This window comes from Lolium perenne, chromosome 4 (genome assembly GCF_019359855.2).
Source record: "Lolium perenne isolate Kyuss_39 chromosome 4, Kyuss_2.0, whole genome shotgun sequence".
NCBI lineage: Eukaryota > Viridiplantae > Streptophyta > Magnoliopsida > Poales > Poaceae > Lolium > Lolium perenne.
Genome location: NC_067247.2, coordinates 46,236,297 through 46,251,914, shown reverse-complemented (window position 1 = coordinate 46,251,914; position 15,618 = coordinate 46,236,297). Strand labels below are relative to the sequence as shown.

General features: G+C 48.5%; 1 protein-coding gene across 1 annotated transcript; it reads left to right on the top strand.

The window, feature by feature from the left end:
- The first annotated feature begins 12,227 nt into the window (after nucleotides 1-12,227).
- LOC127292369 (uncharacterized) lies at nucleotides 12,228-13,697 on the top strand. Its single transcript, XM_071828936.1, has 5 exons — nucleotides 12,228-12,538; nucleotides 12,637-12,709; nucleotides 12,810-13,064; nucleotides 13,147-13,454; nucleotides 13,647-13,697. Exons 1-5 carry the CDS (start codon nucleotides 12,281-12,283, stop codon nucleotides 13,695-13,697), a joined length of 945 nt encoding a protein of 314 aa, XP_071685037.1. The 5' UTR covers nucleotides 12,228-12,280.
- The last annotated feature ends 1,921 nt before the right edge of the window (nucleotides 13,698-15,618 follow it).

Sequence of the window (15,618 nt, the reverse complement as noted above, 5' to 3'; positions counted from 1 at the left end):
AATTAGGCCCAGATTCGTGACAGCAAAGAAATCTATTTCTGCGCAGTAATCCAAATCTAGTATCAACCTTTCTATCAACGACTTTACTTGGCACAACAAAACACAAAACTAAGATAAGGAGAGGTTTCTACAGTAGTAAACAACTTCCAAGACACAAATATAAAACAAAGTACTGTAGCAAAATATCACATGGGTTATCTCCCAAGAAGTTCTTTCTTTATAGCCATTAAGATGGGCTCAGCAGTTTTAATGATGCACTCGCAAGAAATAGTAGTTGAAGCAAAAGAGAGCATCAAGAGGCAAATTCAAAACAAATTTAAGTCTAACATGCTTCCTATGCATAGGAATCTTGTAAATAAACAAGTTCATGAAGAGCAAAGTAACAAGCATAGGAAGATAAAACAAGTGTGGCTTCAAAAATTTCAGCACATAGAGAGGCATTTTAGTAACATGAAAATTTCTACAACCATATTTTCCTCTCTCATAATAACTTTCAGTAGCAACATGAGCAAACTCAACAATATAACTATCACATAAAGCATTCTTATCATGAGTCTCATGCATAAAATTATTACTCTCCACATAAGCATAATCAATTTTATTAGTTGTAGTGGGAGCAAATTCAACAAAGTAGCTATCATTATTATTCTCATCAAGTGTAGGAGGCATAGTATAATCACAACAAAATTTACTCTCCATAGTAGGTGGCACCAAAAGACCACTATCATTATAATCATCATATATGGGAGGCAAAGTATCATCAAAGAAAATTTTCTCCTCAATGCTTGGGGGACTAAAAAGATCATGAAAACCAGCTTCCCCAAGCTTAGAACTTTCTATATCATTATCAACAATGGTGTTCAAAGCGTTCATACTAATATTACTACCAGCATGCAAATAAGATTTCATAGGTTTTTTTATTTTCGCATCAAACAATCCATGTTTTAAATCAGGAAATAGAATAAGAAGCTCATTGTTGTCCATTATGCCAAACTAGTGTAAACAAGAAACAAAAAGATGCAATTGCAGGATCTAAAGGAAATAGCTTCGAGTACTTACAATGGCGAAAATAGCTTAGTAGCCGAGATCCGGAGTGTGAGTACCTTTTACCTTTCCTCCCCGGCAACGGCGCCAGAAAATAGCTTGCTGTCCACAACTGGCGCGTGGTTGACGAGGGAGGAAATGGTGTAGCTTTCCTTCGTTCCCCGGCAACGGCGCCAGAAAATAGCTTGATGTCTACGGGAGCTTCTATTCTTGTAGACAGTGTTGGGCCTCCAAGAGCAGAGGTTTGTAGAACAGCAGCAAGTTTCCCTTAAGTGGATCACCCAAGGTTTATCGAACTCAGGGAGGAAGAGGTCAAAGATATCCCTCTCATGCAACCCTGCAACCAAAAAGCAAGAAGTCTCTTGTGTCCCCAACACACCTAATAGGTGCACTAGTTCGGCGAAGAGATAGTGAAATACAGGTGGTATAAATAAGTATGAGCAGTGGCAACGGCACCAGAAAAGTGCTTTGCCCAGGACAGTAAACAAGCAGCGATAGCAGTATTTAGGAACAAGGCCTAGGGATCATACTTTCACTAGTGGACACTCTCAACTTTGATCACATAACAGAATAGATAAATGCATACTCTACACTCTCTTGTTGGATGATGAACACCACTAATTGCGTAGGATTACACGAACCCTCAATGCCGGAGTTAACAAGCTCCACAATTCAATGTTCATATTTAAATAACCTTAGAGTGCATGAAAGATCAACATAACCAAATAGATCACATCAATACCATCATAGTGATAATTAACTCCACAATCTACAAGAGATCATGATCATAGCCTACGACAAGAACCACACGGTGCACACACTAGTCACCTTTACACCATGCAGGAGGAATAGACTACTTTAATAACATCACTAGAGTAGCACATAGATGAATTGTGATACAAAACACATTGCAATCATAAAGAGATATAAATAAGCACTTCACTACGCCATTCATACAGTGAATAAGTATTCTGTGAAATATAGCCTAAGAGACCCACACGGTGCACACACTAGTCACCTTTACACACGTGGGACAAGGAGTCCCCGGAGATCACATAAGTAAAACCCACTTGACTAGCATAGTGACATCTAGATTACAAGCATCATCATATGAATCTCAATCATGTAAGGCAGCTCATGAGATTATTGTATTGAAGTACATAGGAGAGAGATTAACCACATAGCTACCGGTATAGCCCCGAGCCTTGATGGAGAACTACTCCCTCCTCATGGGAGACAGCAGCGTTGATGGAGATGGCGGTGGTGTCGATGGAGGAGCCTTCCGGGGGCACTTCCCCATCCCGGCGGCGTGCCGGAACAGAGACTCCTGTCCCCCAGATCTTGGCTTCGCGATGGCGGCAGCTCTGGAAGGTTTCTCGTACCGTGGTTTTTCCGTATCGAGGTTTTAGGTCCAGGGGCTTCTTATAGGCGAAGAGGCGGCGTCAGAGGGTCGAAGAGGCGGCGGCACCATAGGGTGGCGCGGGCCACACCCAGGCCGCGCCGGCCTATGGTCCCGTGGGCCTGTGGCCCCCCTCTGGTCCTTCCCGGGTGTTCTGGAAGCTTCGTGGAAAAATAGGATGCTGGGTCTTGATTTCGTCCGATTCCGAGAATATTTCCTTACTAGGATTTCTGGAACCAAAAACAGCAGAAAACAGGAACTGGCACTTCGGCATCTTGTTAATAGGTTAGTTCCAGAAAATGCATAAATATGACATAAAATGTGCATATAACATGTAGATATCATCAATAATGTGGCATGGAACATAAGAAATTATCGATACGTCGGAGACGTATCAGCGTCCTCTTTCCAACAAGCACAGGCACAGCCTCGCGGGAACCCTGCATCGCCGGCGAAGTCCACCTCTGGCCGCCGGTGAGGTACTTGGTTGCCACGTCGGCACCACGTGGCCGCCAACATGGACACGGCCCACCAGTCATGGACTGTGTGGGTGTCCTGTCCGTGTAGCTTTAGTTATTTTCAATTTAAATTCAAATCTCACAAATTGCTGCAACTTTACAGAAATAAATCAAATTCATTTAAATTCTGAAAAATACCAAATGTGATATCAAAATGATCCTTAAAATAAACTCTATCCAATAAAAATATAAAATGAAATTTTTGTTTTTAATACAAATTTAATTACTTAATATTTGTTATTTAAGCCTTTAATATTAATTCTAAATTCAATTAAAATTCAATAATTAGTAAAATTTCCAAAAGTAAATAAAAACCAGTAAATAAATAAAGAAAACATTAAAACTAATTTTCTTTATTTATTATTTGTTAAATAATTATTAGAGGGATTTAAACCCTAATTAATAATTGTCTTAATTATTAATTCTTTAAAAATAAGATAAAGTCAAATCCAATATTATTTTTAATTCAAAGTTATTAATAACTTCAACTTTATAATGAGGTTATCAAGCTAAGAACTATATGATGATTAGTAAACCCTAATTCCATAGTGAATAAAGATCACAACCTCATAATTGTATGAGAAACTCCAAAACCCTAATTCAATTAGGAACCCTAGCCCATTAGTTCATATGAACCATAACTTGCTTCTAACCTAAACCCTAGGTTAGAACATGTGATCATGATACTTTCTTTTCAAACATAGAACCATAATAGCAATTAAAGAATGGCCATGACCACATAAAATGTAAGAACCCTATCACTAGTTAAATTGCTATTCTATGTTCTCATCCAAATACAACTAGATGATCAACTAAAATCAACCAAGTGTAAACCTTAGTTCCTATTCTTAAAGATAACTACCTTAATTAACCATGCTTAGCATCACACCAATATGATGAACCTCAGGAGCAACTATGTCAAATCCTGAGCATTACCCAACCATATTCCACCAAACCCTACTAGTGTTGGATACTTATCAACCAACCTATTTAGGGGCCAAATATTCCTTAATTAATAGAACCATCAGTAAAGTCTAGACCACCCCAACCCTAATGGATATACTTCTTATTATTTAAGAAGTATGTTCTTCAAAAGTTATTCTTTTGAAGTAAATAGAAAATCATCATCAAACCTTCTTATAAGGACTTATAAACCCTAGCTAGCTATCACCAACGAGATAAACCAATCTTGATAGCAACCTCGTATGAATAATTACTTAGGATGCCTAGGCTTAACTCAACCTACAAGCCCCTGGTGTTGATGAATCCAACTAGGTTGTGATCCATCTAATACCTACTATAGAAACTAGATGAAACCATAATAAACCATAGAACTCCACAACCCTAATTGTCATACTTGTTCTTTAGTAAAGAACATGTTCTTCAAAAGTTATTCTTTTGAAGTACATAACAAGTAATCATCAACCATACACTATAGGAATTAAACTTGACAACTGATCTTTACTTGTTAACATTATGCCAACTATCATTCCTTGTGTGCTCTCAATTGATTACTATGCTTTATTATACCACTTGCTTATGATTCTAAAACAACACAACCTGTCGGGGGAATGACCCCCAGTATGGCAAAGTCCTCGAGCTAACGAGCGCGCAGGAGTTCGCGGATCAAGAAAATATGCAGCGGATCAAAAGATATGAAGATAAGAAGATAAAAGAAGAAGAGACGGGGCCTGGGCCGGCTTCCGGCTGTGCGCCCCGCGGCCCGTCCGGGTGCGCCCCTCCTGGGCCGACTCGCCCTTCCGCACCTGGGCCGGCTTCCGGCTGGAGCCCTTCTGGGGCCAGCTTCCGGCCTCGGCCCGCGGCTGGGCCGACTCCCGGCTCCCCGCGGCTGGGCCGACTCCCGGCTCCCCGCGGCCCATCCTGCTTCCACAGCTCCTGCGAGGCCCTGGCCTGCTTGTTCGCTCCAGGTCCGGCTGGGGCATGCGGTCGCCTGGAGCAGTGATCGCTCCATCGCCCGGGTCGGGAGCTCCGTGGCCGGCTCGCCCAGGTGCGGCCATCCTCCATGCAGCATCCAGCTGCCCACGTACGTGCCTGCTGGCCAAACAGCCACTTCCTCTATTGATCAAGGCCGGCTCCAGCTCCTTCAAGCAGGGACCAGATCGTTGACAAAGATAAGGACCAAGTCACGTACGAGCCCATGCATTGGATCCTCCTGCTAGACAACGATCGGAGACAAGGCATCGTGCTAGTCTACGTACACGTCCAGCTATCGATAGACTCAGAGTAGCGTACTGCAGAGCAATAGTGCTACTATACGTACAGTTGATGGAACCCCAGTAGTCATATCAGCTACAGTGCATGTGGGCCATCTCTTGTCCCCTGGGTGCCAGGCCTATATAAGGCACACCAGGGAGAGCCCTTCAGGCTAATGGCAAAAAAGGGGCCAGCGCTGCCCTCCCTCTCTCTCATTCTCTCTGGGAGCTCACGTACGAGCATTTCCCAAGCCGGCCAGGCTCCCTTCAAGCCGGCCAGGCTCCTCTTAGCTCACAGTAGCTTCTTCCTTCTCAGGACAAACAGCTCAAGGAGCAACTATGTAACACCATATACTGTCATATACATCAGACATGCAGGAGTAGGGGTTTTACCTCCACCGCGAGGGCCCTGAACCTGGGTACATCACCGCGTGCTGTGTACCAATCCCGCATCCGGATACCGTCGACGCCCATACAGGAACCACCTTCGATTAGCCACCCTATGGCATATGCCGTGACGATACCACGACATTTGGCGCCCACCGTGGGGCTTATAGTGGCGCCGACCGGAGTTCGTCTGGACGGGACCCTTCCTCATCATCGTTACCGCCGCGGCCTTCAACGCCGCCGGCATCACCGCCTTCTCCGGGCACGGCTTCACCGCCGCGGCCTTCAACGCCGCCGGCATCGCCGCTCTCTCTGGGCTCGGCTTCACAGTCATCGCCACCGCCGCGGCCTCCGCCGCCACGGCTCCATCTTCTTCACCAGCACCTGGGTCCCCAACAGCGCCTGGGGGCTTGGCCTCGCCCGCATGCGGTAGCAGCAGAAGCTGCGCAGCGCACAGCAAGCCAGGCAGCCGTAAGCGGCCACGAGCAGCAGCAGCACCTCGCGCACCTGCGCGCGAACAGCCAGCAGCAGGCAACTCGCCCGCACCGCCGTTCCCCCTCAACCGGGCTCTGTCCTCTCCACTGCGGCTCCATCCTCCTACGCGCGCAACCGCATCAGCGCCCAAGCGCTAGCTCATCCGTGTGAGCAGCAGCAGCTGGCAGCATCCGCGCAGCCAAAACAGCTAGCTAGCACTAGCACTCAAGAAAATAGCAAGAGCCAAGCACAGTTCATCGTACATACAAGCTGCAGCGCTCGCGCGCGCAAGCAGCAGCGGCAATCGCGGCCGCATCATCGTCCATCCGCGCCGCCAGGGCCTGCGCCCCGTCGACCTCCGCAGCATCCTCCGGCCGCCCGCGTCGTGCTGCCCCGCGTGGAGCTCTCCTCCGGCCTGTAGCAGCCGCCCGCTCCGCGCCCCGCAACAACAGCACCGCGGCGTCCGACTCCGCCAACAGCAGCTGCACCTCAGCGCCTGCTCCTCTGCAAGTAGCAGCAGCGCCGTGCGAACGCGTCATCCGACTTGCCACCGCCGGCTTCCGCGTGCCACCGGCTGCGCCCGCGCCCACGACCTCTTCTTCGACCACGCCCAGGCCAGCTGCCGGCTTCGCTGATCCCGCTACGCACCTCCAACTCCAGCTGCTGCCCTCTTCCGGCTTCGCGGCACCCACGTCGCGTCATACGCCCGTGCAAGCAGCAAGTAGCAGCACCAACCGAGCAGCTGGCAGCGCATGCACGTAGCAGCAGGGCTGCAGCGGCGCATGGCAGCAAGGGGCACCCGCTCGCGCACATGCGCGCGGCAGCGGTGCCGCCCGGTTAGCCCGCGATCTCCGCGGCCAGCTTCGCCCCGGCCCTTCTCGCTGCCACCGGCTCGCTCCTCCGTCGACCCGCTCCGCTCTGAATAGCAGCAGCGCCGCGCCCACGCACGCGCCATGCCCTGTCCGGCTTCGGCGGCGATACAACCGCCACGGCCTCCTACACCGCCCGCCACAACGGCTGCGCCCTGCGCGCCCTCGGCCGGCTGCACCGCCGCGACCAGGCCGGCTGCAGGCTCGCGCCATCGTCTTCTACCAATTGTGGAAAAAGAAAGGTAAAAGGGAAAGTGGACCCGGTTTGAGAAGTGGCCGGGTGAAAAAAAAAAAAAAAAAAAAAGAGAAATAAGCTGCTGGCTAAAAAAAAAAAAAAATGCTCCGGCAGAAAATACTTCGCCGGTTGGAAAAAGAATGCTCCGGCAGAAAATACTTCACCGGTTGGAAAAAGAAAAATATTATATCCGGCTGAAAACATGCCGCCGACTTGATGTTCGATCGATCGAGCCGGCTGCACTAGTGCCGGCTGGGCGGGTTGTCCTTAACCCGGCTGGGGCTGGGTCTGTTTGGTTGGTCGCTCGACTCCGCTCGTACCGGTTCCGCCTGTCCAGGCCGGCTGGGAATGGGATGAGTGGAGCCTGCACCGACTGAACCAGCCCGAGCGCGTTTGGTCGCTCGCCCGGCTGAACCTGAGCAGCCGGAATCTGCATCGACTCGTACATCTGCAGCGCGTTTGGTAGCTTGGCCGGCTGGAGTCAAGCCGGCTGAGGCCATCAGCCATCGACACTTCCCCGCGCGCGTGAATCGGCCACCCCGAGAGACACTCGGGGGCTGTCCCCTCTCACACCGGCTGCGCCTCCGCGCCCTCTTTCGGCCGCGCCTCCACCGCCACCGGCTGCGCCTTCGCCCTCTTCCGGCCGCGCTTGCACCGACTCGCCTGCCGGCTGTGCCCCTCAGCGCCACCCGCAGCGCGTTTGATGGCTTGGCCGGCCGGAGCCAAGCCGGCTGAGGCCACCAGCCACTCCCTCGCCGCTACGGCTTCCACAACTCGTCATCACTATCGAGATCAATCCCACAGCGAAAACAAAATGTAAGTATCGTTGAGTAACTCTCCACACCGCTGCTCAGCCGGGTAACCCGAGTTACACTCGGGGGCTACCCCTTCTTCCGCCGCACTTCGCTGCTTAACCCCGGACCGACTCAACTCGTCCCGGGGGCTCGCCGGTTGGTCCACGATGCTCTATCCCACAGACGGCTTAGTAGTGTGTACGGTACCAAAGGCCCACTCTTCGACTCAGCTGTTGTCCGCAACCCGGCTTCATGGCTAGCAAGAGCAAAAGCTGGAGGTCGCCTCACATGAACAACGTCCAAAGAGAGATCACCTTGGGCATCCCGGCCTTCGCCGATGTAGCTCGAATGAGTCCGCCCCTCAAAGTCTAAGTACTGTGCGCTCCACTTTGCGGCCCACTCTTGACCTAGCTACAGACCGCAATCCGGCTGTATGGCTGGCAAGAGAAAAAGCCAAAGAGCGGGGGGGACATGAAAATGACTCCAGGGGGCTCGGACGAAACCGAGCCAACATCCCTCTACATAAAGCTAGCACTGCTAAGGCTGCACATATTATATGTCTTTACTGACTAACTTTGTCTCTTATATGACTATCTCCGATGGACTTCATCGAGTTGGCGGACCCCAAGGTCCACCTTCCGGGTGCTCTTCAGCACGAGCCGGCGGACACCGAGTCCACCTTGCTAGCGGCCCAGAGCCTTCGAGCTGGCGGTCCTCAGCGACCACTTCCGGGTGCTCTTCAGCACGAGCCGGCGGACACCGAGTCCACCTTGCCAGCGGCCCAGAGCCTTCGAGCTGGCGGTCCTCAGCGACCACTTCCGGGTGCTCTTCAGCACGAGCCGGCGGACACCGAGTCCACCTTGCCAGCGGCCCAGAGCCTTCGAGCTGGCGGTCTTCAGCGACCACTTCCGGGTGCTCTTCAGCACGAGCCGGCGGACACCGAGTCCACCTTGCCAGCGGCCCAGAGCCTTCGAGCTGGCGGTCCTCAGCGACCACTTACGCGTGCACTTCAGCACGAGCCGGCGGACACCGAGTCCACCTTGCCAGCGGCCCAGAGCCTTCGAGCTGGCGGTCCTCAGCGACCACTTCCGGGTGCTCTTCAGCACGAGCCGGCGGACACCGAGTCCACCTTGCCAGCGGCCCAGAGCCTTCGAGCTGGCGGTGACAGGGGATTAACTTGTCAATGCCTATGGATTGTAGGCTAGGGTTTAGTTAGAAGTAGAGGGTAAGTAGATCTCGAAGGTTTCAGCCGAAAAGTACTCGACGATTGTGAAAACTAGGGTTTGCAGACAATGATTCGGTTCTCTCTTTTGTCCCTCGACTCCCCCTTATATATGAGGTGAAGCCGAGGGACTCGTGCTATACAAGTTTACAGAGTCCGGGACGGTTTCTAACTCGTCCCGCCAGATTACAAACAACACTTCCTATTACAACTCTATTTCTTCCTTAAACGCATCTTGGGCTCCCGAATCTTCTTATTCTTCGGGTAGTGGGCCTTCAATAAACCCCGGGTACTATATTCGGCAGGCCCATTTGGGATGCCTATGTCAGTAGCCCCCGAGATTTTGCTTGAATTGTAAAGTCAGGGAAAATCTCCACTGTTTATTTTTACCCGAAAGCCTTAACTTTCTATATTTCTTCTCATAAAATTCTATATTGTACAGGGATATTGGTAATTGGGGCTAGTTCATCTGACGGATCAGGTACTAGTTAACTGCTCTAGTGGCAATCCGCAAAAACCTACTTCAAAATCACGTCCCTGGACATGATCTCGGGATACTGGTGTAAACTTCGACAGGTGCCGCTTAAGGTCTTACCATTCTGTCGAGTCCCAGTCAAATTTATCGGGTACCTAACGCGTCCGTTAGGATTTTTCTTCGTATCTGTTGATACGGATAAAAGTAGCAGAGCGCAGTCTTTGGCGATGCCACGCCCAGCAGAATGGATTCTGGGGTCTTACCTTCGCAAATTTGCGGCATTCAGAAATTGATCGCAACTTTGGCGTCCTGAGAATATATTGTCGAGTGCTTTTCCGGCTGTTGGAATGGCACATTTTATTGAGTCAAATATGACTTATATTGTTCTCCCGATGGGAGTATATGTAGAGTTAATTATAACTCGAAATATACTCTCTTGCTCTTCTATTTTTCCTTTGTTAATTTCATCGGGCACGCGAACAGCGTTCCCGATGGGAGTAGCCCCCGAGGCTACAGCCAAGAACTTGTGCTTGGTTGTAGGCTCAACATTTTATTCCACCTTGTCGCTATTTTGTCATTATTTCGCAATATGAACTCTTTCCTCTTCTTCTTCTTTTCTCTCTTTATTTTTATATTTCTCGGGTGCGCGAACAGCGCTCCCGATGGGAGTAGCCCCCGAGGCTACAGCCAAGAACTTGTGCTTGGTTGTAGGCTCAACATTTTCTATATTGTCATACTCGAAATTTTACTTTTTGTCGGAGTAGCCCCCGAGCATTTGGGCAAAAACTTGTATTTGATCAAAGGCTCCCGAAGTATTGAATATTTCATCCTGTCGCCAATCTCTGAATACTTCCTTGTCGACATTCTTCACTTAATCAAATTTACTTCATCCTTGACAAGTAGTCGTGAATTTTCTGTCCTGTGGGTCCATTGCTTTCACCACGTTGACACGTCGTGCAAGTAGTGGACACACGTCCTCCGCTTTTCCTGGCGCACGTACGGTAACGCCTATTTCAGTAAAAATACTCTTTTGCCCTTGTGTCTAGAAGATCCATCCTCACCACACGATTTCTTCATCCAACGGCACACTGCTTCACCCGAATCTTATATAAACCCTTCTTCAACCTTCGTTCATCCCCTCGCTTGCGCCGCTCACCTGTTCCTTTTCGCAAAACTTCCCTGCGCCCAACTCTCTCCAATCTTCCGTACGCACATACATTGCTCGCCCATCGCCGTTGATGCCACCGCGCACGCGTCTGACTCGCCACAGCACGCCGGAATCCAAGATGGCCGCCGAGGATTTTGAGTGGGAGAGATCCAAAATCTCCAATCAAGACATCAACACGCTGAAGAGGCTCGGCCTCATGACGAAGGAGGACGCCATCCGCTTTCCTAGCGAAGAAAGCTACCCCAAGCCTCCAATGGAGTATCGGGTTAGTTTTGTTGATCATCTCATCCGTGGCCTCTCTACCCCAATTCATGATTTTCTCCGCGGTCTTCTCTTTGTTTATGGGATTCAGCTGCACCAACTGACTCCCAATTCCATCCTCCACATTTCTATTTTTATCACCCTTTGCGAATGCTTCCTCGGAGTCCCTCCTAATTGGGCTCTGTGGAAGCGTATTTTCTGCCTCCGCCGCAATGGCTCTCACAACGTCACCTATAACATAGGTGGCGTTGTTATCTGTGTCCGCACTGATGTCGATTACTTCGACGTCAAGTTTCCCGACTCTGTCCAAGGATGGCGCAAGAGATGGCTCTACATCCACGAAGAAAGCGCCAATTCTGTGGAGCACAACATAGTTCCTTTCGACGGAAGTGCCAGGATTCAGCGTCGCCGTTCCTGGGATGCCGAAGCTTCTGAAGAAGAGAAAAAAGCGACAGAGGCGCTCATGGCTCGTATCCGTCATCTTCAAAACACTCGAGGCAAAGAGCTATCTGGTGTTCAAATTACTGCCTACTTCCTTAGGATTAGAGTGCAGCCTCTTCAGGCTCGCAAAAATCCCCTTTGGACGTATTCTGGTGAAAATGACGCCAACAGAATCTCCGGTGATCTTTACGTAAAGGACTTGGAAAAATTGGTTCGAAGAATTTCTCGATTAGGCAAGAAGGATCCTATTCCCTCCTCCTGTCGAGTGGAACCATACAGTGCTTCCAATCCTCTTCCCGAGGTATTTTGTCTTCTCGAAGTTTTATCTTGTTTTGAACTGTTCCTCGTATCTTATTTGCAGTGGTATCTCACTTATTCTCTTTTGTCACTATTTCTTTGTAGAATCATCCTACTATGGCTTCCCTTCCTCCTCTTCCTGAGGATGGAGAGGTCGAAGAAAGAGCCGTTGTCGATGATGTCAACCAGGAGACCCCCTCTTTTGTGAATGAACCCGCAGATTCTCGAAAATCTGCGGGATCTACTGAGAAGGATGCTGCCTCTGAAGATACAACATCAGCACAATCTCCTCCTCCTGCTGTTTCTCCGAAGAGCAAAAGGAAAAGGAGCAATGCCGAAGATTCCGGGACCTCGAAACCCGAAGAAACTGCTCCTTCACCTCGAAAAGCAGCTTATGATCCATATATCGAGAGTATCATCAGCTCGTAGGTTCCTTGCTCTTTTCCTTTTCTATTTGAAGAATTTTATTTTGCCTTGCTTTTTATGCTGCCACTATTTTGTCACAGTGATGATGAAGAAACACCAACTTTAGATGTGGCTGCTCGAACGAGCACGTCACATACTTTAGTTATTTCAGAAAAACCAGTTGAAGGGGAGGAATCGTCGCCTCCTCAACAAAATGTTGATACATCTACTCCTCCTTCGAGCCCCCGTGCCCCTTCACCAAAAAGGGCACGGGTTGAAAAGATTGTTGATCCTGCCCCTCAGTTGGGCAGTTCGTCGACTCTGCTCTTAGATGATGTAAGTTTGTCGGCATCTATATTTTCCTTATTTTGTTTTTTCACACCTTTTCTCTTTTTCATGCCGACGTTTCTTTTGATGTACTTACCTTTGAACAGCCAATGATCAAAGAGCTTCTTCGGATCGGGTCCCAATTTGTTGGGTACCGTGAATATGCCGCCAGAGCCGAAGGTAACGACTTTTATACTTGCTATTTTTCTTTGACTTTCTATTCCTGTTGCTTGTCGCTATTTTTTGATCTTTCTTTTCTTTCTTTTTCATATCTCGACAGAAAAACTTTCAGAGGCCAACGAACGTGTCGACGCACTTGCTCAAAAACTCGAGCAAAGTGAGGCGGCTCGCAAGAAAGCTGAACTTGCTGCTAGCAAAGCCAAGGCCGAGGTTGATGAAGCCAAGGTGAAAGCTGCTAGTGTCGAGGAGCTGCAGAGAAGGCTCAAAGATGCCGAATCTGCCTTAGATGAGCAGAAAACTGCACAAACTGTGCGTGAACAAGAGATCATCAAGCGTCTGAAGTCGCAAAGTCGACGTACGCTGAGTAATATCATCAACCCCTTCTATTGTACTTCCTGTTTCTTGGTTTTTGACTAATGGTTTGTCTCGTGTGGCAGCCCAAACAAACCAAGATTTTGATCTGGAGAATCCCGTCAATGACCCTCTCCTTGATGCACTTTCTCTTCTGGAGTTCCATGGGCGCGAAATTCGTGAAGGCGTGGCCAATGCCAGTGCAAGTTTGTCGGCGTTGTTCCCCTACTTCTTCCCGAAGAAAGAGGAACCTTCGACTTTCCTTGCCCTTGCCAAGCTTTTCAATTCGTCGGAAGACCTGGGATTGAAGATGCGTCAGGAGAATATGAAGGTTCTTTGTCGAAATCTTGTTGCCCTGGTTGCTGACAGCCAACAGACGCTTGATTGGATGAAGGTTGGCGACACCAGCCAGATAGAGCATTCGAGATGGAGGTCGCTGATCAAGGCAGCCAAGCCCAACACTAAGAAGATCTTGGCGTATCTGGGGATCAAGCCAGCTTCGACTCCTAGCTCCTCGAGGCCGGAGGTCTAGTTGCATGCCTCCTTGTTTCTTTTTCTGTTTCTTTTGCTTTTGTTGCCAAAGTAGTTGTTTTTTGGCGACACTCATTTCTTTAGCTCTACTGTAGTGCCCTTGTAATGATTCCAAGAAATTAATGAAAAACTCTATCTGTCATTTGATGTTGTCTTGTCTAAATTTCAGTTGATATTTGATAACTATACTCCAACTTCCGCTCCTTCCAATGTATCGCCTTCTTCTCGTGCGAGGAGAGCTTTTGCGATATCGCACTTTGTCGACGATACCTTGTCGCAAGAACTGGATGAACTTCGGCAGCAACTTCAGTATGCGAAGAAGCAAACACTTGTGATGATGGAGCAATCTCGTAAGTCATCCGAAGCCGAAAAATTGCTCTTCAACAAGCTCACGAAGCCGTGGCTGCTAAGGAAATTGCTGCTTCCGAGGCTGAAAAGGCAACTACTCGAGAAAATTTCATGCTCGAATTAATGAATGAAGCCAGTGCAGATATGTCGGGTATGCCTGTTTCGTCCGCTGATATTCTTTATCTTCATGCTATTGTTTCTTAGAGGTTTCCACTTCTTTGTTTTGATAGGTGCCTTTGTTGATGCTGCTGCCGAGGAAGAGAGGGTAAATGCTAGGACAACCCTCCTTGTTAATCTTTCCCTGGACCATGGTTCGTTGTTTTGGGCTACCCCGGAGAGGACCCGCCAAATTGTCAGATTTCAAGATCGCGCCTCTCAAACTCGCGATTTCCTTGACTTCGTACCAAGACCTTGTCCATGGTTTACAACTCCATGTTTCCTCGGAACGTCCAACCAAAAACTCTTCCTGAATTGATGGAGAGGTTCAAGGATGCTCGCAGTATCCATGATTTTGTCAAAGCTCAACTAGTAGCTGGCGCCAGATTTGCTCTTATCATGCTCCAAATCTGCCACTCGAAGCTTGACCTTACCCAGGTTGTCGAGAAGGTTCACCAAAAAGTAAAACGTCGGAGAGTTGGTGTTGACAGGATTAACACGAAGGTTACGCCTATAGCCGAAGAGATGATTGAAGACCTACTTCGGATGGATGCCGACTTTTTTGCCGATGGCCATTATGCCGATTTTCTTGGTGCTGCTCCTGAGGAAAACAGGGTTACTCTTGATGACATATTGAATCAAGACTAGTTAGTTTCTTCTTGTAGATATTTTTTCTTTGTAATCCATGACTATATTGTAAAGCAATCATTATATTTCTCTGTTTGTTTAGCCCCCGAGTGTTTCGGTGACTCTTTACTATATTTGTATACTTGCGAGGTTTTGAACCAAGGCATTTATATATTTAAGGCGAATATGAGCCCCCAAGCTTTTTATTGAGTACTATTTTGTATTTTTGTTGACTCACGAGGTATTTGAATACCAAGGCAAGTTTTTCCTTTTGTCGATGAACTATATTGAAATTCGTCGGAGCGAAGACTTTGGTCATGTCGATAAAGAAGAAAAGTTATATTGTCACTATCTTTATTATATTGCAGCACCGCGAGCCCGCCTCATTAAAAACCTTCTCCGGCCCCACTCGGTGCCCCGAAAAAGGAAAAGAGTGCGTCTGAAAACTCGCGGGCGTTTCAGTACATTGAAGCTTTACAAAGACTATATTTTGACTCTAGGCGTAAAAACGCCTAAGTTGCGCCACGTTCCAGGGGTTTGGCTCCTCCACCCCTGTCTTCTTGTCCTTTATTCTGTATGCTCCTCCTCCAATTACTTCCGTGACAATGTAAGGGCCAAGCCATGGTGACTCGAGTTTTTCATGACTTTTTTGCGTGAGCCGAAGAACTAGGTCTCCCACCTGAAAAGATCTTGGCCGCAAACGTCGACTGTGGTAATTCTTCAAGTCCTGTTGATATTTGGTTACCCGAGATAATACTTCATCTCGGGCTTCATCAAGTGCGTCGACGTCGTCTTCTAGCACTCTTCTTGACGTTTCTTCATCATATTCAGCGACACGTGGAGAGTTGTGCTCTATCTCGATTGGTAGTACTGCCTCTGCTCCATGAACCAGGAAC